Genomic DNA, 24,512 nt, shown 5'->3' on the forward strand with positions numbered 1-24,512 from the left:
ACCTTGTATTTATTTTCTTGAATTCACATACATACATACATACATATATATGTATGGCAACTTATACATAAGTATGTATGTTTTCTTTTGTGTTCACTTTCGCTTGCTCGTTGCATCTAATAAACTGTGAACTCACCGTTGTTGTAAGATGTTTGTTTAGTATTTTTCTGTAAAGGTCATTAGCTTTTTCAAATGTAGCCTTCACGACAGGGACGGATTCAGGAAAAAAGTGGAGCATTTTAAATTATGGAAGAGAGAAATTGTTATTTATTTTTAGGTATTAACTATTTATTGATTACCTAAGTAGTCATGGCATGATTTACAAAATGAGACTATATTTAGCATAATGAGTGAATAGTTATACAAATTTTCAGCATTAATCAAAAATATAAATAAATAAATGTAAGTTTCGATAACCTCCGAAGAGAGCGTCGTACACCTTTTGAAATTTTTCCCATATTTGAAGATTTCGCAAATATTTTCCAAAAAGGGTCAGATAGAATTTCAATTCAAGTTGACTAACCTATTATCAGATTTAAACTGCAAACAATGTGGCGCTCTATATTTTAATTTTCGTTCAGTAGCAAAAGGGTGATTCGCTCTGTATAGCAAGTTCACGGATAACGCGGATTGTTTATATAACAACATAAGGCTTATTTCATATGGCCAAAAGGCGTTTGGTATCAGGCCTTAATTTCTTAAGATAAATTAGTTGTATCGCGTATTCTTTATAATACTGCTTAGTTTTCTGTACCCATTTTATCAGTTATATAAATTTATCTGAAAGATAACTTATGCATAAGGCTTTAAACCCTTATGGAATTATGGGTTATCTATCAGGAGTGAGACCAGTATTCCTTTTTGCTTACAACCGCTTATGGCAGTTTTTACTGAAAAGCGTCAAATATTTGCCTAGAAAATAATAAAATACCACAAAAAATAGAGAAAAAAGTTTCTTTATTATTTTTTTAATTTGAGAGAAATTAGATTTAGGAGCAGGGTTGCATTTTGGTTTGCTGCAATACATAGGTTTGAGCATAGAATAAATTGCACGGATTGCATAAAATTAAAGCGTGTATTTTGTTGTTGTGACGCGGACGCCGTAGTTTGATGGTAGCGTGCTCCGCCATCCACACCGATGATCCTAGGTTCACGCCCGGGAAAAGAGACGCTCGGTTTAAAATTTCTTCATAGGTTATCGCACCTTACATTTTATTTTGTTGTTGTGACTTTACAATCCGTTGAATCTATGCATTCCGGGCAATCCGAGCACCGTTTTCAAGGCAAAGTTATTTCCCTTACTGAATTTCAAAGCAATTTTTCTCTTTTAGGCACGAATTTTCAGTAAAATTAGAACTTAGTTTATCAGTTAAACTACGTTTAAACTTATTCTGCAGTTTTTCAATGTAATTTAACTGAAATTTAAGCTGACTTAATATCGCGCCTTATATTTTATTCTGTCGTGTGACTTTACAATCCATACAATCTGTGAATTCAGGGGAATCCGAGCACCGTTTTCAAGTCAAAGTTATTCCCCTTACAGAATTTCATTGCAATTTTTCTCTTTTAAACCCGATTCTTCAGTAAAATTAGAACTCAGTTTATCAGTTAAACTACGTTTAAACTTATTCTGCAGTTTTTCAGTTTAATTTAACTGAAATTTAAGCTGACTTAATATCGCGCCTTACATTTTATTTTGTTGTTGTGACTTTACAATCCATACAAACTATGCATTCCGGGCAATCCGAGCACAGTTTTCAAAGCAAAGTTAGTCTCTTTAAATAATTTTAATGCAGTTTTTTTTTCTTATAGGCCCGATTTTTCAGTAAAATTAAAACTCAGTTTGTCAGCTAAACTACGTTTAAACTTATTCTGCAGTTTTTCAGTCTAATTGATCTGAAATTTAAGCTGACCTTAAACGGCTAATCTGGTAGAATTAAACACTATCAATTATTTGTGTTCGTTTGCAATAGCCATCATCTCGTCTTCGATCCTGGGCCATAAAAACAATTTTCCATGTAAGGCAGATAAATCCAGATAGAAAGAAGTCTGGTTAAGTTTGTGAACCAGATAATTTGTTAATTTCTTGTCTTTAATTTGGCAACACTACCTTTAATAAACAAACATTTTCAAAAATATATGTCGCTGCTTGGCCTTTAGCCGTGTTAAATAAAACACAACAGCAACATCTATTTATCACAAGTCATGTGTACATTAATACAACGACCTCTGCTTGTAAGTCTCCCAATGATACAGAGCATTCCCGTGAGAATTGAGCATGATGCGGAGCTAGAAAAGTCAGTGGAATTTTTACGTTATTTTTTTAGTTTAATCTTAGCTTAACCAATTACTGAAAAACAGGGCCTTAGAGTTGTGATGATTTAGTTTGCTTTATTTTAACTTTCAACAAGAGTAACTTGAATTCAAACTTAAATAATTTAATACAAATTTATAACACAAAATTACTATGAATAATAAACATTTGGTCAAAAATCCCAAAAATAACATAATCTCAATAAGAGGCCTAAATACGAACACAAACAAAAAAATAAAAAATATCTTCTCTTAAATTATTATAAAATTGTATACAAATGCAACACGTAACATAAAATCTCATACTATTTAGTATAAACTATTGTTGGTGAACAAATTTTTCCAAACTTCTAATTTTTCGTGCGGCAGTGTAATAAATTTGACTTCCTTGTCAATGTTCAAACATTTCAATTGTGTGCGATCTGCATCCTCCGCTTCAATGGGTTTCCATTGAGTCGTTGCTATTTCTGCACAATTGGGGTTGCCTGTTTTAGCAAATGATGTCCACATAGCAATCATACGTTGAATTGTTTTATATTCATTACATTCAGATGATAATTTTCCTGCTGGTATGCCATAAAACAAATAGCCCAAATCATCAGCATGACAGATTCCGCGTATAGATTTGCCACATTTTAAAATGCGATATTGATTGAAAAATGGCGAATCGAAAGAAAAACGATAAAGATATGTAGGTACATCGGATGCATAGGAAACACGAGCTAAAAGTGTACGATGTGTGGGACTGACGAAATTTCGATAGGCTAACAACTATATCAAGGGAGAATGAAAGACAATATAAAATATGTAATTTGTATTTTTTTTAGTGCTCTCTGCTTTATTTTCTTACATCGAGATATTCTGTGAGTGTTTCCTGATCGCTTGGTGTCTTATCGCCAAAATGTGCCTCTTTCAAACGCTGTCCCAACTCCTTAAGCACATCAATGTTCCGCTCTTTCTTCACTGCAGGTGGTAAGACTTGCACAAAGTCGCCTATTTCATTTACCAAAGCTGGCTGTTGCTTTGTTTCCTCTAAATTTAATAGACCCTCATCTAATGTGAAACCCATAATTACTGGTATATCGTTACTCCATGCAGTGATGAGTAAATCTTTGAATGGTTTCTCCAACAGACAGTCTTCGCTGACATATGGTTCAACTACTGGCGTAAAAGCGAATGCTACACGTTCTACAGCTTCCTGTGGCAATATTAAATTTTCATGCGTTTGAACTATTTTCGCACCGCTCGTATTTGTTAGATATTGAAATATTTCCTTATCGGTATTATCACCTTTATATCCCAACTCGACAGCAAGGCGAAAAGCCCAATCTCTTGGTTCGGATTCAACCCAGGGGCATAGTGCGTTACCTGATTGTAGTATAGCTTTATGAAATAGTCCCTCTGCTTTTGGTGCCAGCATCAGTAGATGTGTGGAAGCAGCGCCAGCACTCTCACCAAACAATGTTATGTTATTTGGATCGCCATTAAATTTGCCGATATTTTCTTTAATCCAATGTAGCGCGAGTAATTGATCTTTTAAACCCGCATTTCCAGGCACTTGCAAGTCAGGATCACTTAGAGATAAGAAACCTGTTAGAGTTGGGTATAAAAATAGAGGAGTTTAGTGACACTAAAATTTATCAAAGTTAAATTTTAATCTATATATGCTCGAGATAAATTTTATATTTTTGCGATAATATATAATTTTTTAATTATAACGCAAATTTTTTAATAAGTTTGAGAGCTCTTGTGAAGTACTATTTTGAAAACCTATTAAGAACGTAAACGGACAAATTTATATTATTAGCCGTTCTGTTACGTTAAAGTCCACAAGCAAAACATTCCAATGAGGCCCATCATTAGCTTTAAATCGGCACCATGTTACAAAGTGTCCAAATATTTAAAAACGATATTGAAAGATACTCTGGAGCTAAGGAACGAATATGCAAAAGCTAACACAACAGAACTTATAGAGAAACTTGAGACCGTAGAGCTAACAAAGAGCAAATAGGTATCTTTTGACATAAAAGATTTATACACATCAATACAACTATCGGAGACTTTGGACATAGTTAGCTCAACAATTGTTCATAATACAAAAGCAATGTGAATAGTATGCAAATTACAAATACGCTAAGAACCTTTTTACATCAAAACTATTTTAATTCAACAATAAAATATATAGACAAAGAAACAGTCTTGGAATGGGTAGGCTCACATCAGCCATTCTTATGGAAGTTTTCATGCAAAATCTGGAAGAGAGTACATACAGCAGCTGAAGTCCAAATTAGGCGTGCCATTTTATGCTAGATACGTGGATGACATAATATGCGTTTTAACCACTAATAACGAAGAGCTTGTACTGGAGTACCTCAACAAGCAGGGAATATAAAATTCACAACGGAAACCAAAAAAGACGGAGGAATCAACTATCTAGACCTCACGATAAATATAGATAAAGTTGCCTAAAGATTTAACTACGACATATATAGAAAGCCAACGGCCGCCGACACAATAATACATAATACCTCAAATCACCCCCAACAGCATAAAAGTGCAGCTTAAGGCATTTGCTACATAGACTTGAAAGAACAGGCCTTACACAAGAAGCATATAAGAGAGAGCTTGAAGTAATATATAACATTGCTGCAAACAACGGATATAAACGAGCACTAGTGGATAAGTTCAGAAGGACTCATGGTGAACCAAAGAGAAATAATGAAAAGGAAAACAATAACAGCTGGACGACTATGACATATACTGGAAAAGCAACATATAAATTGGCAAACTTCTTTAAAAAATACAACATTAAGAGCGCGTTCAAAACATCGAACAATCTAGAGTGAATACTAAGATCTAACACTAATTCAGGGGATCCGTTTAGCAGCCACGGCGTATACAAGCTTACCTGCGGATGCCAACATAGTTACAGAGGACAAACAGGACGACAAATAAGAATCAGGTTCAGAGAACACATTAGAGATTATAACATAAAACACGGAATCCATAAGATTATACCAGAGTCTAACTTCGCGAATCACATGGTCGAAAATGAATGTTCCCCAGCAAACATCAATAAAACAGTTAGGGTCCTTCACATACAAGCAAGAGGCCGACGTCTCAACGTACTCGAGAACATGGAAATCTACAAACAGAAAACGTTCGACGGTAGAATAAGAAACGAACAGGTAAATATAATTTCTGACACAATATTCGAGCCTTTAAAATTTGTTTACAAGAAACAAAGTAATCACACAGGTACAACAGACAAACACATAACAACCAATAAACACAAAACAGTAAACGCACCAAAGCAAAAAACCCACAAAGAAGGTCAAGCCACTAGAATTACTGACTTTTACCTGCCTCAGTAAACCACACAAATCGATCAGTAAAACCACCCTCGGTTCTGAATTAACACGCAGCACATACACATAAATATACACAAGCATCAATTTTGACCAACCTGCTCATGTACCTACGATTTACAGATCGGAACGAAAATCGACACCGATGATGGCACAATGCCGAAACTGGTTTGTCTCGAAACCAAATTTTACAAGGGATGACGGATATTCATTTCAATATACTTCATTTGGTAACCTTTTTTGCCTTTATTTTCTGATATTACTTGATAGGAGAAAAATTTTGGAATTTACTTTCATTTTGCTTAATATTCCTTTTAAATGGCAAGATTAAGCCTAATCCAATAAGAGATAATAAACAAACTTTCGTGGTCGCACTATAATGTCATTCTGCGACTACTTTTGTTCTGAGCATAATAAGAGATCATCGTATAAAAAATTATAAAAATGATAATAATTGGATACGATAGATTTTTTTGAACATTTTGGCGAAGTTTTTTTTTCCAATTTGTGAGACGGGCTATTTTTTTCTAAAGATTTATGGAGACCTATATCTTCTATGCCGGTTTAAAATGTTTACTGCCTAAAGAGTGGTATTATTTTATGGAAAGCCTTTCATTGCAGAACTATACCCTGTGGGTATGCCAGATCACTTCCAAAGGGTGATCCCGCTTAAAAAATTTGTTTGAAAGTGTTTTGGTGTTCCTTCTTCCATTAGCTGAACTAAGGGCCTTCGGTTAAGTAGACCATCATCCAATATATATACCACGTCTACATTATTGCATAAATACCGATATATAATCAATTAAACAAATAAATATTACCAACGGCATCTGAAGTTATCGAAGGTTTTACCCATAAGCATAACAAATAACAACAATAAATACGTATGTCTTTATCATTTCCTTGATATCTGTTCAATAATCAGCTTTTTATCCAGGCCGATATTTGGGATACTTATCTCTTAAGGACAGAGAGACACTTTTTCAATGGGAAAACACTTGGAAAAGAACGGCGTTAGTCCGCCAGGTGATAAAAGGTGTCAAGGCTGGGGTAGATTATTACAGGAAGGAAAGTGGCGACTGATATGCAGAATGTGGAGGCAACATTTCTCCTCATTGCTAGCTAACGAGGGCAAGGAAAACCCGATACCCTAATCGCCGATGATCGTACCGGAACCCGAATTTGACGAGCGGAGAATGGAAATATCTCGGCAAAGAGTAACAAGACGCCGGGTAATGACAGATAACGCGCCAAGGTGTTCAAACATGGAGGCAAAGAGTTCATAAATCCATCAAGTCCTATGCAAAATATGCTGAGATGAGCGCATGCTTCAGACTGGAATTTAGATGTGCTCTGCCCAATCCACTAGAAAGGCGATCACGCAAACCGTGACAATTACCATGGAAAATGCTTGCTTAAAATGTGTATAAGGTGCCACCCAGCGCACTGATCTACACTGAAATCTAAGGTGAACGACCAAATTGAGCCTTATCAGTGCTGTTTCAGACGTGGTAAATCTACAGCCAACCAGATCTTCACAATGAGCAACACCATGAGCTATGGGAGAATTGGCAAAGTTCTCTCCCAGCCATTTGTAGCCCTACGAGGTTTCAGACAAGTTGACTCCCATTCTTGCGATTTGCTGGAGGAGCTAGTTCTAGCAGCAGAACTGAACATGCTGGCGCATGCAATGATATTGATATTATTTGCCTTTAAACATGCGCCTGAGTTCTCTCTTCTCTGGATAAAATAAGGAGAAGAGGTGGTATTGCAGTAAATAAGGACAATACGAAGTACATTTTGTCATCCAAGAAAGAATCTGTGGCCTTGGCAGCCATGGCACTTTTGACTGATAAAAGATCGAGACGGTGAATGACGTCGTCTTTCTGAGATCCAGCATAAACGCGAAAATAATTTCAGCTTAGAAATCAGAAAGAAAATGGATATTGCCAACCAGTGCTACTTTGGACTGAGTAGGCAATTGAAAAGTAAAGTCCTCTTTGACGTACCAAAATCAAGTCGCTCATCATACCTGTCCCTTAGTATGGCACGGAATCATCGACGGTGTCGTGAGAAGATGAGTTGGCTCTTGGAGTATAGGGCTCTATGACCTTTACGCAGGTATGATGACACTGCAGCCAGTAAAAGACCAAAGTCTTCGCTGGCTAAGTCATGTTATGCAAATGAACGAAGATAGCATTCCAGTCGACACCGCAATTTGAAAGCAGAATAAGAGAGAGAGCTCCGCTAGGTTACAAGAGGCAGGCAAAGGAAGACTTGAGCTCATTTGGTGCTCTCTATCTGGGATAGCTGGGGTGATTTTAAACGAAACGGCCAAAATCGCTTAGACGGTAAGCCCCAATTAATGATGATGATGAATATGAGTATATTTCTACGATTTAAGCATGTCTGATTCAAGACATTTATTTTCATGCCAGAAATAATTTTGTCTCTGCTTTTATGACAATTTCAACCTAAATCTGGTCGAGTTTAGGCGCACATGAAGTCGCTTTATTTATAACCGGAGTTTCTATAGAAGCTCAGATCAAAGCTTATGAGGGCAGTGATACTCTCAAAGGAGAAGTTATACATGGAGTGTATTAGGTGACAAAATTAATTTCTGTTTGAAGAAATCGTTGTATTGTGGCGAATTTTCACATCACTAAATAAATGCTTAATCCAAACTGGAAAAAGAAGCGGTAAAGATGGGTTTTGATGATGAATGAGGGCAAAACGAAGTACGTGCTGTCATCGAGCAAAGAGTCAGCGCATACGCGCCTTGGTAACCACGCTACTGTTGGCAGCCATAATTTCGAAATAGTAAAAGACTTTGTTTATTTGGGAACCAGCATCAACACTAGCAACAACATCAGCACTCAAATCCAGCGAAGAATCAATCTTGCCAATAAATGCTACTTTGGACTAGGTAGGCAATTGAAAAGTAAAGTCCTCTCTCGGCGAACGAAAATCATACTCTACAAGTCACTTATCGCCCGTCCTGCCAAATGGGGCAGAAGCATGGACCATGACAACAGCAGATGAAGCGGCTTTGGGAGAATTCGAGAGAAAAGTTCTTCGAACGATTTATGGACATCTACGCGCGTTGGCGATGGCGAGTACCGAAGAAGATTTAATAATGAGCTGTACGAGCTATACGCAGACATCAAAAAGGTCCAGCGAATTAAAAAACAGCGGCTGCGCTGGCTAAGCCATATTATGCGAATGAAAGAAGATGCTCCGGCCAAGAAAGTGTTTCTATCGGAACCCGCCTATGGAAGCAGAGGTAGAGGGCGGCCCGCACTCCGTTGGAAGGACCAGGTGGAAAACGATTTAAACTCTCTTGGTGTGACTAATTGGCGTCGGTTAGCGGAGCGAAGGAGCGACTGGCGCGCCTTGCTGGACGGCCATAACGGTTTAGACGGTTAAGCGCCAATTAAGTAAGTAAGTAAATAAATGCAAAACACCAAAAACATTAAAGCAAGCTACATAAGTATATTAATCATCATTTACCCACATACATACAAGGCAACGAAGAGATAACTCTCACATAAATGTAGTCATCAGCCGAAGTAGTACTCACGCATACACCCACATATAGCTATAAAATAGACATAAACTACAAATATATATGTATATGCTGGTAACCAAGGATGAAGTTCACGAAACTACTATACCCTAAGAGAAATGGGTGAACGAGGAAACCGAGAGTATAAAAGCAGAACAAGCTGAGTAGTAAGCAATCAGTTTGATTTAAACACGAAATTAGTTGTGCAGTATGAGTGTTATTGTGAAGTACTCTCAAAGTAGTCCAATAAAGACCATTTTGCATTACTGAATTTTGAATTCGAACGTTTGCAGAAGGTTTCAAATAAGCGGAATTTCTTTAAAATCCATTACAGTATTATTCATCCTTTTTCAACAATTTTTTTCATTCATACCCACCTAAAGCTCCAAGCCTATAATTCAAGGTAACGAGCACTATATCTCTTTCCATAAAATAATCAGGTGCATATATATCTCTTGTAGCTTCTCCTATTTGAAAACCACCACCATAGATCCACACCATAACCGGTAAAAGTCTATCGGATTTTAACTGCAATCAATATATTACTAGAACATTTCTTACACATTCTATATACATGGCTACTATATATGTGATCTCACCTCTTTAGCATATACATTGAGGTACAAACAATCTTCTGAACCTTCCGTTATTCCAAGTACTAAATGCCTTTGCAAAGGTTTATTTCCCATACTAGTACAATTGCGTACTCCAGTCCAAGGTTGTGGCGGTTGAGGGGCGCGAAAACGAAGTTCTCCAATAGGTGGCTTTGCATAAGGTATTCCCTCGAATGCATAAAATGTCTGATTATAAATGGTTTTGCGTTTCACACCTTTCACCTGGCCGTACGTTGTTGGAACCACAACTGTTTCGTTGGTGGTGGCGCGGTATTGTTGTATGCGATGGGCGACCATTCTGTGTGTAGTAAATAAATTAAAAAAACCTTTAGTCAATAATAGCATGTTTTCTTTTTACTTGTATATACATCTTCATTTACGAATATAAAAAATGCTTATCGACAATTGCGCATAGCTTAATAAAGCCGGAGTCATTGGTGCCGTATGTCGTATCGCTGCATCCGTATTCCTAACGTAATCAGCTGATTATCGTTACGACGGTAAACCAAGCCCCCAGCGGGTAAGGTGGTCAGAATATACCCGCGGTAGGTATGCCTGTCGTAAGAGTTGACTAAAATACCAGATTCAAGGGGTGTGTAGCGCAACCCTTCAGGTTGACAGCGCAATATATAGCTTCTCCAAACCCAATTGTCAACCTCACCTATCCGCGGCGAATCCTGTTTCACTAACAGACGAGGCTCTGGAGACCCCAAGCTCCTCATGTAACTTGGGGGTGGGGAGGGAGGGGATGTGCGCACATAAATCGTTCCCGATATGGTCGGGCTAGCACCTTAATGGTGATGTGGTACCGGAGCGTACCGGATCTGTATCCGGCAAAGGACCATCACATTGATAACACTCCCCAAAGCCTTCGGGGAGCTACCTTATCGCTACAACAACAACAACGACAACAAAGGTAAACCAAAACCCAATTGGTTGGCTACGATACGGTTACGACCTTAGCGGCACCAATAATCGACTGCATTGATTCTCATAAGATTGGTCGAATCAGCTGTTATAAGGTTACCGATACGGTTACCGATAAAGCACCAATGTCTCCAGCTTAAAGCACAATAAAGCTACATTACTTGCATTTTCTACGTTGACATATCGTTTTTTAATCAGGGATGGTAAAACATTAAAAGCTCGATAAAAACTATATAATTTAACTTGGAAGTACTGATTTTATAAACACCTATTTCATAAGTGTAGATAAAGTTGTGCTCTTAGCAGGCCATAAATAGTACGCAATAAAAAACACAGCTAGTAAAGCCATGTCTGCCTCATATATTGATGGGCATTTTCTTTTGCTATGAAGAACTTTTAAAAAAGAGTTTTAAATAGATTTTCAACAAAATTTGATTCAGTGAAGTAAGGTAGTTTTGTTCTTATTTTCAAAATAGGTGCAATGACGGTTAAAATAGCAGCACTTAACAGGCGATTAAGTTTTGAAAGGAACAACTCGAAAATCTAAAAATAGTTCTGCAAAAGATCCGTAATAAATGCCGATGTGATTTGAAGAAATTAGTGAAAACAATCCGGAAATTATCTGGAGGCAGGCCCAACATGATGGGTTTGTTCAGAAAGTACACCGAAATAGTCCCGATATTAGTCAAGAAGTTTTACTGAAATAGCCTCGAAATGAGCCATCCGGAAATAATCTCACAATTATCCGAAAAAGGTCACAAATGTTCCCAGAAGAAGATGGGTATATATTATTATTATTATTGCTTGTTTCGAAAAGATTAAATGAATTATACTAGACAATATAGTATTTAGCTTTAGCAACATTAGCCACAAAGCTTAGAATATACAAAGTTTAGAAATTGTTTAACAAAGCTATTAAATACATAGTAAGAAAAGTAAAAATAAAATAAAAATTTATAAAAGTACAATAATGTTAATCAGACTTGGAAATGTAAGTTGAATTTACAAAGGGAGTTAACAAACTTGTTTACGTTATCGTAACTGTCATTGATTAAGACCTCCCTAAAATTGTTGGAGTATATTTGCCGACGTAAGTTGTTTAAGTATAGACATTAGAGCGAGTCAAATTGTATGGATGGATTTTTTTTATCAGGAGTATAGCAAACACGTAATCTACAGATGATTCTAAGAAAAATTGCTGAAGACACCATAGCTCTAAGTCCGATTTCGAGGTCCCCACTTTATAGATAGATAGATATTTTGCATTTGAATGTAGGGTTGGGCCAAAAAATTTTCATAGCTTCTGATAGAATTATAGGAAAAATATCATATTTGGCTTACTTTAAAGGTATTTTACGTGCATTTCAGAATCTCTTTAATATCATTGTGTTTTTGAATTTTAGTAGAGATATCAGGCTTAAATTATGAGAAATTAGCCTAAAATGAACTTTTAACTACTATATTATCATTTTTAATAAATTTCTTATGGAACATTTTTTTGTTTACAGCTAAAATAAGTTTAGAAGATTTCTAACAATTTTCATTCCGATAGTTTTTTTATACTCAGTTGAGCAGAGCTCACAGAGTATATTAAGTTTGATTGGATAACAGACTTCCATATATCAAAATCATCAGGATCGAAAAAAAATTTGATTGTGCCATGTCCGTCCGTCCGTCCGTTAACACGATAACTTGAGTAAATTTTGAGGTACCTTGATGAAATTTGGTACGTAGGTTCCTGAGCACTCATCTCAGATTGCTATTTAAAATGAACGATATCGGACTATAACCACGCCCACTTTTTCGATATCGAAAATTTCGAAAAACCGAAAATGTGCAATATTTCATTACCAAAGACAGATAAAGCGATGAAACTTGGTAGGTGAGTTGAGCTGATGACGCAGAATAGAAAATTAGTAAAATTTTGGACAATGGGCGTGGCGCCGCCCACTTTTAAAAGAATGTAATTTAAAAATTTCGCAAGCTGTAATTTGGCCGTCGTTGAAGATATCATCATGAAATTTGGAAGGAACGTTACTCCTTTTACTATGTGTATGCTTAATAAAAATTAGCAAAATCGGAGAAGGACCACGCCCACTTAAAAAAAAATTTTTTTAAAGTAAAATTTTAACAAAAAATTTAACATCTTTACAGTATATAAGTAAATTATGTCAACATTCAACTCCAGTAATGATATGGTGCAACAAAATACAAAAATAAAAGAAAATTTCAAAATGGGCGTGGCTCCGCCCTTTTTTATTTAATTTGTCTAGGATACTTAATGCCATAAGTCGAACAAAAATTTACCAATCCTTTTAAAATTTGGTAGGGGCATAGACTTTATGACGCTAACAGTTTTCTGTGAAAATGGGCGAAATCGGTTGAAGCCACGCCCAGTTTTTATACACAATCGTCCGTCTGTCCTTCCGCATGGCCGTTAACACGATAAATTGAGCAAAAATCGACATATCTTTACTGAACTTAGTTCACGTACTTATCTGAACTCACTTTATCTTGGTATAAAAAATTAACGAAATCCGACTATGACCACGCCCACTTTTTCGGTATCGAAAATTACGAAAAATTAAAAAAATGCCATAATTCTATACCAAATACGAAAAAAGGGATGAAACATGGTAATTGGATTGATTTATTGACGCGAAATATAACTTTAGAAAAAACTTTGTAAAATGGTTGTGACACCTACCATATTAAGTAGAAGAAAATGAAGAAGTTCTGCAGGGCGAAATAAAAAACCTTTGAAATCTTGGCAGGTATTATATATATAAATAAATTAGCGCTATCCAACAGATGATGTTCTGGGTACCCCTGGTCCACATTTTGGTCGATATCTGGAAAACGCCTTCACATATACAACTACCACCACTCCCTTTTATAACTCTCATTAATACTTTTAATTTGATACCAATATCGTACAAACACATTCTAAAGTCACCCCTGGTCCACCTTTATGGCGATATCTCGAAAAGGCGTCCACCTATAGAACTAAGCCCCACGCCCTTTTAAAATACTCATTAACACCTTTCATTTGATACCCATATCGTACAAACATATTCTAGAGTCACCCCTGGTCCACCTTTATGGCGATATCTCGAAAAGGCGACCACCTATACAACTACCACCACTCCCATTAAAAACCCTCATTAATACCTTTAATTTGATACCCATATCGTACCAACAAATTCTAGGGTCACCCCTGGTCCATCTTTATGGCGATATCTCGAAACGGCGTCCACTTATGGAACTTAGGATCACTCCCTTTTAAAATACTCATTAACACCTTTCGTTTGATACGCATATTGTACAAACGCATTCTAGAGTCACCCCTGGTCCACCTTTATGGCGATATCTCGAAAAGGCGACCACCTATACAACTACCACCATTCCCTTTTAAAACCCTCATTAATACCTTTAATTTGATACCCATATCGTACAAACAAATTCTAGAGTCAACCCTGATCCACCTTTATGGCGATACTCCTAAATGGCGTCCACCTATAGAACTATGGCCACTCCCTCATAAAATACTCTTTAATGCATTTCATTTGATGCACATTTAATACAAACACATTCCAGAGTTTCCCTCGGTTCATTTTCCTACATGGTTATTTTCCCTTATGTTGTCACCATAGCTCTCAACTGAGTGTGTAATGTTCGGTTGCACCCGAACTTAACCTTCCTTACTTGTTTAGAATTCGTTTTAGTAGAAAAAAAAGTTTGCTTATTACTTGAATATATAGGTTTTTTTTGTGTATTTTATAATGTGCCTTCTAAAGATGGGTATATAACACTTTCCAAAATTACTTAGACCGCGATTTATATGGCCCATATACTAAATATTGCTGTTCGAAGTGAAACAGGCACAGAGGTATACGAATTAAAAAACTTTACCAATGGATATAACCTTAGATAGTGCTGCTTTTTCTTCGTTTTCTCCTCTCTTTTGGATTAGGCAGAGCACGTTACAAAAGCTTCTTCATGGATCTTTGCTACTGTTTTTTTCTTCTTTTAGAAATTTCCAATTTCCCAATCAAGTAAGGTAAAGTTTCGGTCCGTGTGCACCTAACATAGACTGAATGAGCCCACAGTACTACAAGAAGTTTGCTCAAAGACTAAACGCTATTAAACTTACAGTTAACGCGTGGTTGCGTTTTTTTCCTGCTGAGATATATTGTCGAAGACATTTTTTATAAAAAACACCCAGAAAAATATTATTAGTTGCTAAAGAATGCTCAACATTTGTTGACAATTTTACGGCATTTCGAAAAGTAATTCGCTTTTATTAAACCAAAAAAGTGCAGACATTTACTGGTTGAAAAGTGTTGCAAGCCATCAACCCAGCAGGAAAAGATACTAACGACAATCTTACTATAAGTTAGTGCACAATTAACTAACGTGCACTGCCTCGGAAACGGCCGAAAAAAGTCGACTGTGACTATTTATGACTATTTGTCAACTAACTAATAGTCAATTAATTTTAGTAATTAAGTAATCCTGTATCCAACTCGAAGATATCACCCTATTCCCTATGCCGCTTCAACAACCCCCTCTCAGAATTCGGTTGAACAATGCCATACATTTTTTTCATAAAAGCCCCAGCTAATATCGAAGCGTAGGCGTTTTTGAAAGAATTCTGAGATGGCGCGTTTTTGGAAATAATTCTAAAATAGTGTGTTATTCAAAACTTTTCGAAAATAGGGCGTTTTCGAAGCAACTGCAGAGATAGGGTGATATTTCACTCAGTCAAGGCGAATTCAGTACCAGGTGTTGTTATGTCAACAGCTGATTGCTTGTTCTTGATTATTTTCTATACAGTCCCTTATATTTTAATATGTCAGCAAGGCGAATTCAGTACCAGGTGCTGTTATCCCAACAGCTGATTGCTTCTTCTTGATTATTTTCCATACAACGCCTTGTACTACAACTTGTCAGTTAACCGAAATCAATGATTTCTATTGGCTCGACATTCTTCTACACGGCGAATCGGTTGCATTCGCTTTGCCACCTGGTATGGATTTGCCTTGATGTATGAGTTAATCGAAATCAATGAAAATTTTCTTTTGGCTTGACATTCTTCTGCACGACGAATCCGTTGAATTCGCCTTACTAGCACCTGGTATGGATTCTCCTTGCACTCAGCAGTCGAAATATTATATTTAACTATCAAAACAAAATATTCCCTTCATGCGATGCATTCAAATCCGAATTCTTAATGTGGTTTGTATGGTATGGAAAATTTAAAAATACGAATCAATGCCGCTAAACATTATCTCATTGGTCCTATGGAAGACTAACAATTTTCTGTTCCTCGCGGGGAAAACAAGAACAGTTCCTTATTCGGGAGTTATTCTCAACGAGAACATGAATCATGTCAGTCTTCCATGGAAGTTATGCATTTAAAATATTTACAAACCTGCCGCGCACATTGTTGCTTTTTAAACGGTTTTATTTAGGTTGACTTGACAGGCTGGCTGGTTGGATGGTTTGCACGAATTTTGAAATAGAAATTTAAGTTACTTCCCGATAAGCTACAAGCTTGAAACTTGGAATATAATTCAGAACCCGATGACAATGCAATAATAAGAAAAAAATGCCGGTAGGTGGCGCAATGATCGAGATATTCACAAAATTCGTATTTGTGGTTCCATTTGGCTCATATTTGGAATACATAATACATACAAGAATAGAAAGCGACCTATGAAAAAAATTCGCCGCTAGATGGCGCAAGGATCGAGATATTCACAAAAATCGTATTTGGGGTCCGATTTATCTCATATTTGGAACACATAATACATACAAGAGTAGAAAGCGACCTATGGAAAAAAGCGCCGATAGGTGGTGCAAGGATCGAGATATTCACAAAAATCGTATTTGTGGTCCGATTTGGCTCATATTTGGAACACATAATAAATACGAGAATATAAAGTGACCTATGATGCCCGATTTGGCTCATATTTGGAAAAAATATTACATAGTACGGTAGAAATGACATCAAAATATTTTGGAGTTGGAGGAGGGACAAGCATACATGGCGCAGAGTCGAGTAAAGTCTTTGGAAGGATTATGTATTGAGGAATTAGATTGTAACAAATTGTCAGGAAAGTCCTTGTAGTAATGAGTCACTAAATGAACTAAATAGATTGTGAAATAATAAGCAATTAAATAAAGCCTAAAAACTTGAAAATAAAATAATTAAAACAAGTAAGGACGGGACTGTCTTCGGCTGTGCCGAAAACTTCATACCTTTCATGAATGGGGCTGTACAATAATATTACCCCATTCGTAATCTCCAAATAATTCACTGTATAAGATAAGAAATATATAGTGAACAGATGTACATACCTAAACGATTTTAAGATAAATATAAAAAAAATGGCAAAAAACCCCCTTATCTGAACGATCGGTTGTATGGGATATATATTATATATAGCTCCGATCAAAGTAATTTTTTCAGGAAATCTTCTATGATGTATTAGAATAAATATCACAAAGTTTAACGTTTTTATATTGGAAAAAAAGGGAGAAAAAAAGCGTTGGACGCGAAAGTTTCTATTGATAGTCATATATCAGACCAACTGAACCCTAATCACATTTTTAGAAATTTCACGCGCCCAACGCTTTTATTTAATTGTCTTATCAACGCCCTAGATTGATGAGGAGTGTGATGACTAGTACCTAGGACTTACCTAATTATTTTCTAGCTTTTAGTATTATTATTACTTCATGTAAATATTGTTTTCAATAAAACCGTTTAATTTAAAAAATTTTTTAAAATTATTTTATTTAAATTGGAAATTTAATTTCTACATTCTTGTCATATTTATAAATTTTCAAATGAAATACACACTGGTTTGAATATAATAAATGTAGATTAAACTACACTTATTATGCTCAGCTGAGCAGAGCTCACAGAGTATATTAACTTTGTTCGCATAACGGTAAGAACTAACGGCATAAACTAATAGAGATAGATATAGACTTCTATATATCAAAATCATCTGTGCGAAAAAAGAAATTCATTTAGCCATGTTCGTCCGTCCACCCGTAAACACGATAACTTGAGTAAATTTTGAAGTATCTTGATGAAATTTGGTATGTAGATTTCTGAGCACTCATCTCAGATTGCTATTTAAAATGAATGAAATCGGACTACAACCACGCCCAATTTTTCGATATCGAAAATTTCGAAAAACCGATAAAGTGCGATAATTCATTACCAAAGACGGATAAAGCGGTGAAACTTGGTAGGTGCGTTGACCTTATGACGCAAACTAGAAAATTATTAAAATTTTGGACAATGGGCGTGGCACCGCCCACTTTTAAAAGAAGGTAGTTTAAAAGTTTTGTAAGCTGTAATTTGGCAGTCGTTGAAGATATCATGATGAAATTTGGCAGGAACGTTACTGCTATATGTGTGCTAAATAAAAATAAAAATTAGCAAAATCGGATGACGAACACGCCCACTTAAAAAAAAAATTTTTTTTAAAATCAAATTTTAACAAAAATTAAATATCTTTACAGTATATAAGTAAATTATGTCAACATTCAACTCCAGTAATGCAAGAAAATAAAAGAAAATTTCAAAATGGCACCGCCCTTTTTCATTTAATTCGTCTAGAAGACTTTTAATGCCATAAGTCGAACAAAAATTTACCAATCCTTGTGAAATTTGGTAGGAGCATAGATTCTATGACGATAACTGTTTTCCGTGAAAATGGGCGAAATCGGTTAAGCAACGCCCAGTTTTTATACACAGTCGACCGCCTGTCCTTCTGCTCGGCCGTTAACACGATAAATTGAGCAAAAATCGATATATCTTTACTAAACTTAGTTCACATACTTATCTGAACTCACCTTATCTTGGTTTAAAAATGGGCGAAATCCGACTATGACCACGTCCACTTTTTCGATATCGAAAATTACGAAAAATGAAAAAATGCCATAATTCTATACCAAATATGAAAAAAGAGATGAAACATGGTAATTGGATTGGTTTATTTACGCAAAATATAACTTTAGAAAAAACTTTTGTAAAATGGATGTGACGACTACCATATTAAGAAAATGAAAAAGTTCTTCAGGGCGAAATCAAAAGCCTTTGGAATCATGGCAGGAATACTGTTCGTAGTATTACATATATAAATAAATTAGCGGTACCCGACAGATGATGTTCTGGGTCACCCTGGTCCACATTTTGGTCGATATCTCGAAAACGCCTTCACATATATAACTGAGGGCCACTCCCTTTTAAAATACTCATTAAAACCTTTCATTTGATACCCATATCGTACAAACACATTCTAGAGTCGCCACTGGTCCACCTTTATGGCGATATCTCGAAAAGGCGTCCACCTATAGAACTATGGCCCACTCCCTTTTAAAATACTCTTTAATACTTTCCATTTGAAACCTATGTCTTACAAACAAATTCCAGGGTTATCCTAGGTTCATTTTGCTAAATGGTGATTTTCCCTTATTTTGTCTCCAACGCTCTCAGCTGAGTATGTAATGTTCGGTTATACCCGAACTTAGCCTTCCTTACTTATTTTTCACTTTTGTTTTTTCGTTTTTTATACTCAGCTGAATATATTAATTTTGTTCGCATAACGGTACGACGTAACGACATAAACTAATCGAGATAGATATAGACTTCTATATTTAAAAATGATGTGACGAAAAAAGAAATTCATTTAGCCATGTCCGTCCGTCTGTTCGTAAACACGATAACTTGAGTAAATTTTGAGGTATCTTAATGAAATTTGGTACGTGGGTTCTTGGGCAATCATATCAGATCGCTATTTAAAATGAACGAGATCGGACTAAAACCACGCCGACTTTTTCGATATCGAATATTTCTAAAACCCGTAAAAGTGCGATAACTCTTTACCAAAGACGGATAAAGCGATGAAATTTGGTAGGTGGGTTGACCTTGTGACGTAGAATAGAAAATAAATAAAATTTTGGACAACGAGCGTGGCACCGCCCACTTTTAAAAGAAGGTAATTTAAAAGTTTTGCAAGCTGTAATTTGGCAGCTGAGTATGTAATGTTCGGTTACACCGGAACTTGGCTTTCCTTACTTGCTTACGTTGCTTTATCCGATAATTGAATCCAGGATTATATGTGCGGTAAGCGAAGCCCGGTACCGCAATACCACGGCCGTACCTAAAAATATTCAACATAGAATAGAGCTTGTTTTGTTCGGCGTTTATTCAAACTAAGCTTTAGGCACTTTGGACTCAACTACACTAAAGCGAAACAAAAATAATATGAAGCAAAATGCAATTAGCTTATTTCTATATTGGAATACACAATGCTAATATTACTTTGTTGTAGGTTTCATAGTCACTGCTTAATAATTTGTATTTGTGATAGTTTTCGAAGAAATCCGACAATTAAGAACTCAGCCGTCTAAAAAAAAGGAGCATGACAAGGCACTCAGAAACATCCATAAAAAGGCGTCGACCCCACTATGGCAGAAATTGCTTGGTGAACCCCGTTCTTAACGAAAAATGCTCCTAACTTGCAATTGAAGATAGCAACCTTACCAAGAAGATGCGTGCCATTCTAGATCAACTTCGATCTGGATACTGTAATAGGTTAAAGCTTTACTTGTTCGTAATCAACCCCAACATACCTAATTTATATGTCCCGATTTTAATGTGTATTCACATGAAACCAACCATCTTTTCAATTGCAACGTAGATCCAACCCCTCTAACAAACTTATCGCTCTGGTTCAACCCTGTTGAAAATGCAAATTTCCTCGTTTGAGGATATTGATGACAATTAGTGTGTAGTCACACTTATTGGATGGGGCGAAGCACTGCTACAACAACAACAACAGCTCACCAATACAACTTCTGTTTTATTGCTGGCCATCTCCAGCCGTATGTTCGTCAGCCATTCCTTTTGTTCTTCTTTGGGATCATTACATTTTGCTTGGAACGGATATAGTTTCTTGGTCAATGCTACTACGACATTATCATCTGCATTACCAACAATTTTGGCGGCCGCCGTGTTATGGTGGTAGCTTGTTCTGCTTTCCGCATCGTAGGTCTTAAATGAATATGCTGAAACCCTTCAGCAATACCTCGTTCTTAAAACCATTTAACATTAAATTTTTAAATATTCTATATCGGTTTTTTTACCGTATCTTGCTAGAACACTTTGTTGCAGTGCATTTACATATATAAACCAAATTTATTTTTAATACAGATAAAAAATTAGCTTTGTTTATAAACTGATCTTGCTAATAAGTGCATGTATAGATACATTGTTCTATATTTATGTACACTAGGGTGGTTTTATCGCATAGGGTAAAAAAAATGAAGCTTGTTTAGATACCTCATTTAAGATATAATTTTAGGTTTAGGGTCCATTTTGAAGAGACATTTAAGGCATAAAACTGAAATTTTTTTACATTTAAGATACCTATACACATTAGGGTGGTTTTATCTCAAAGGGTAAACAAACAAAAAATCTCACAATTTTTTTGTTGGCACCCCCCTAAAATGTTTTTCGCTTTGTTAGATTTTAAGATTGCCACAGTTTGAGCACAATTGGGAGATGTTAACCCGTGCCCCTGGGGCCTGAAAGTTTTGAAAATCTCGATCTTTTTGGCAGTTTGGCGACCAAAATAAGACATAAACCTCATTGAAAATCTATTGAAATACGAAAGCATAGAAAAAGAAATATCAGAAAAAGTAATTAACAAAAAGATAAATAACCTATGGTATCTTAGTACTGAACTTATTGCGCTGGCATTGTTTGACCCGACTGTGCAACACTGTAAGCATTGGCTTCATTATCTCAAATTCAGTACTATTTACGTATTTTTTAATGCATATATAATATTACTAACAGTATCGCCTTTAATTTTGTGTATGACACGGGCAAATAACTTTCGCCGTTCCAGAGATATGGGTCGCCGAAGTCGCCAAACTGCCAAAAAAAACCCCATTCTCAAAACTTTGAGGCTCCAGTGGCATGGGTTAACATGTTCCAATTGTTCTCAAACTTTAGCAATCTTAAAATCCAACAAAATGAAACAGTTTAGGGGGTGCCTTAAAAGAAAAATCCGATATCGATTTTTTTTAAACCACCCTAATGTAAACACAAACAAATTTTCTTGCCAAAACCACACTTTGTCGTGTTGTTCTATGTAAAACCCGAAAAAGTGTGAATTTAACCCACAAGAAGTGCTAAAAAAAGTATTCTGAAACAAGTACGAAAGGCTGAGTTCGGGTGTAACCGAACACTACATACCTATCTGTCAAATTACAGCTTGCGAAACTTTTAAATTACCTTCTTTTAAAAGCGGGTGTTGCCACGCTCATTGACCAAAATTTTACTAATTTTCTATTCTGCGTCAACCCACCTACCAAGTTTCATCGCTTTTTCCGTCTTTGGGAACGAATTATAGCACTTTTTCGGTTTTTCGAAATTTCGATATCGAAAAAGTTGGTGTGGTTATAGTCCGATTTCGTTCATTTTAAATAGCAATCTGAGATGAGTGCCCAGGAACTTACATACTAAATTTCATTAAGATATCTCAAAATTTACTCAAGTTATCGTGAATTTCTTTTTTCGTCCAGATCATTTTGATATATTGAAGTCTATATCTATCTCGATTGGTTAATGCCGTTACGGGGTAGCGTTATGCGAATAAAATGAATATACTCTGTGAGCTCTGCTCAGCTGAGTATAAAAAGAATTTAAGTTATAATAATAATATCAATTTGGTTGTTGCTTCGGCCGGGAATTAAAACCAGGACGTGCGGTATGAGAGGCGGATCACGCTCAACAGTCTTGACTCCAAAAGAAATTTTGATATCACTTAAAAAAGTGTTAACATTTCGCAATTTTTTTTTTTTTTTTTTGTATATGTTCACTTATGCAAACTAAAGTTTTCATACTTTCCACCCAATTGCACCATATCGATGAAAGGCATATTTATGCTTAGCATTGTGATTGCACTCAAAGAGGTTAACCAGTGTAAACTATAACTAATAACAATTCAAACTTATGTATATAAAAACAACGTTCTTAAAATACGCGCACGGAACTAAATAAATACCGCAGTTTAAAATTGAGTAAAATAGTTCATGATTATAGAACGTTCGAAAGTGAACTGACATATTTCTTATTCCATTTAGTGCTGCAATATGAACTTTAGTACTTATCAGAATAATACATACACGCGCATATAATACATATGATTAAAAATAACGGGATTTATTGTGAGTTTTATAATCAGCTATTTGATTGTCAAGTAAAACTTAATTGCATTACCTTAATACGAATGAGTTATTGTTTACAATCATATAGATAAACATACATACATACATACATATATGCATAGTAGGGCGGGGCGATTTAAAAATCGCTCATTGCTCTGTGAAAATCATATAATATAATAATATAAATAAGAAACTTTGCCGAAGGAACCATACCTCTAAAACGAATTCTGATGCCCCCCCCCCCCCCCCCCCCCCCTTGGGTCGAACTTTTGGGTAGGGGCAATTTCAATTCTACCTGCTGTGTCTTGTGGTGGCTTAAAAAAACAACACAAGCAATTTTACGATCTGCAATTGTGTCACAGTGATACCTTCATTTTTTAAAACGGTTGAATACAAAACCCACACAACTATGTTTACGACATGCAAATGCATCACAGTGATGCCTTGGTTTTAAAAGGGGGTTGTAACAACGCTAATTTCTAATAATTTTTTTTTATTTCTTTTCTATTACTAAGTTAAATAAATTTTTTCATTTACATATGTTCTGACTAAATAAATTTCTAAAGAGAACAATAAACTCCAAAAAGAAAAATCATAGGCATTTCAAAGTGGGATTTTTCAAAATTTGCCCTTACGCCCCAAAGGGGGGACATCAGAATTCGTTTTAGAGGTATGGTTCCTAGGGCAAAGTTTCTTATTTTGATCCCTAGAATATGATTTTCACAGAGAAATGGGCGATTTTTTTGCCTCCCCACAAATCGACCCTGCCTAATGCATAGCTTATCACACACTGTCATTAATCTAATCTTACAAAAAAATATAATCGGTTCAGTGATGCTATAAACTCCGTAGTTTTTTTTTCGCTTTTGCTCCGGCTTTGAACATGAACAGAGCATGGAGCAGATCCATAAAAAAGTGATAGCATTTCTTATGCTCTGCTACGAGCTAAGTCCTCTTGTTGTTGTTGTAACGATAAGGACACTCACTATAGGCCTTGTTGAGTGTTACCGATGTTGATGGTCCTTAGCCGGATGCAAATCCGATACGTTCCGCTAACAAGCGCCATTATGGTACTAGCCCGAACATCCCGAGAACGATTTGGAATGACAACATAAAACCTTCTAGGCCATTCCGCCCTCCCACCTATAGTCTATGAGGAGCTTGGATCGCCAGAGCCTCGGCTTTTAAAGAAACAGGATTTGTCACGGGTAGCTGAGATTGACAATTGGGTTGGAGAAGCTATATATTGCGCTGCCAACCCCTTGAAAGGGTTGCGCTACACAACCCCTTGAATCAATTTGATATTTTAGTCGCCTCTTATGACTGGCATACCTGCCGCGTGTATATAAGCCATCTAACTCGCTGGGCTACGAGGTATGTCCTGTTATCATGTTTCAGGGCTCAAGTCGTGGTAGCAGAGCATCAAAACTGCGTTAACTTTTTCATGCTATAAAAATAATAGTT

At 36.1% G+C, this 24,512-nt stretch overlaps 1 protein-coding gene across 3 annotated transcripts; it reads right to left on the minus strand.

Moving 5' to 3' along the window:
* Positions 1-2,365: 2,365 nt before the first annotated feature.
* On the minus strand, positions 2,366-22,936 carry LOC137250052 (esterase B1-like). 3 transcript variants are annotated; one of them, XM_067782282.1, is made up of 5 exons: positions 22,725-22,936; positions 9,846-10,158; positions 9,624-9,774; positions 3,164-3,903; positions 2,366-3,084 (listed from the first exon to the last, which is right to left on the minus strand). In XM_067782282.1, the coding sequence occupies exons 1-5, from the start codon at positions 22,772-22,774 to the stop codon at positions 2,623-2,625; spliced, it is 1,716 nt and encodes a 571-aa protein (XP_067638383.1). In that variant the 5' UTR covers positions 22,775-22,936; the 3' UTR covers positions 2,366-2,622. The 3 variants fall into 3 exon arrangements, with proteins under 3 accessions (XP_067638383.1, XP_067638397.1, XP_067638389.1); XM_067782296.1 differs by having other exon boundaries at positions 22,886-22,904; XM_067782288.1 differs by lacking the exon at positions 22,725-22,936 and adding an exon at positions 17,495-17,601.
* Positions 22,937-24,512: the final 1,576 nt, after the last annotated feature.

Source organism: Eurosta solidaginis, chromosome 1 (genome assembly GCF_040869045.1).
Source record: "Eurosta solidaginis isolate ZX-2024a chromosome 1, ASM4086904v1, whole genome shotgun sequence".
Classification (NCBI taxonomy): domain Eukaryota; kingdom Metazoa; phylum Arthropoda; class Insecta; order Diptera; family Tephritidae; genus Eurosta; species Eurosta solidaginis.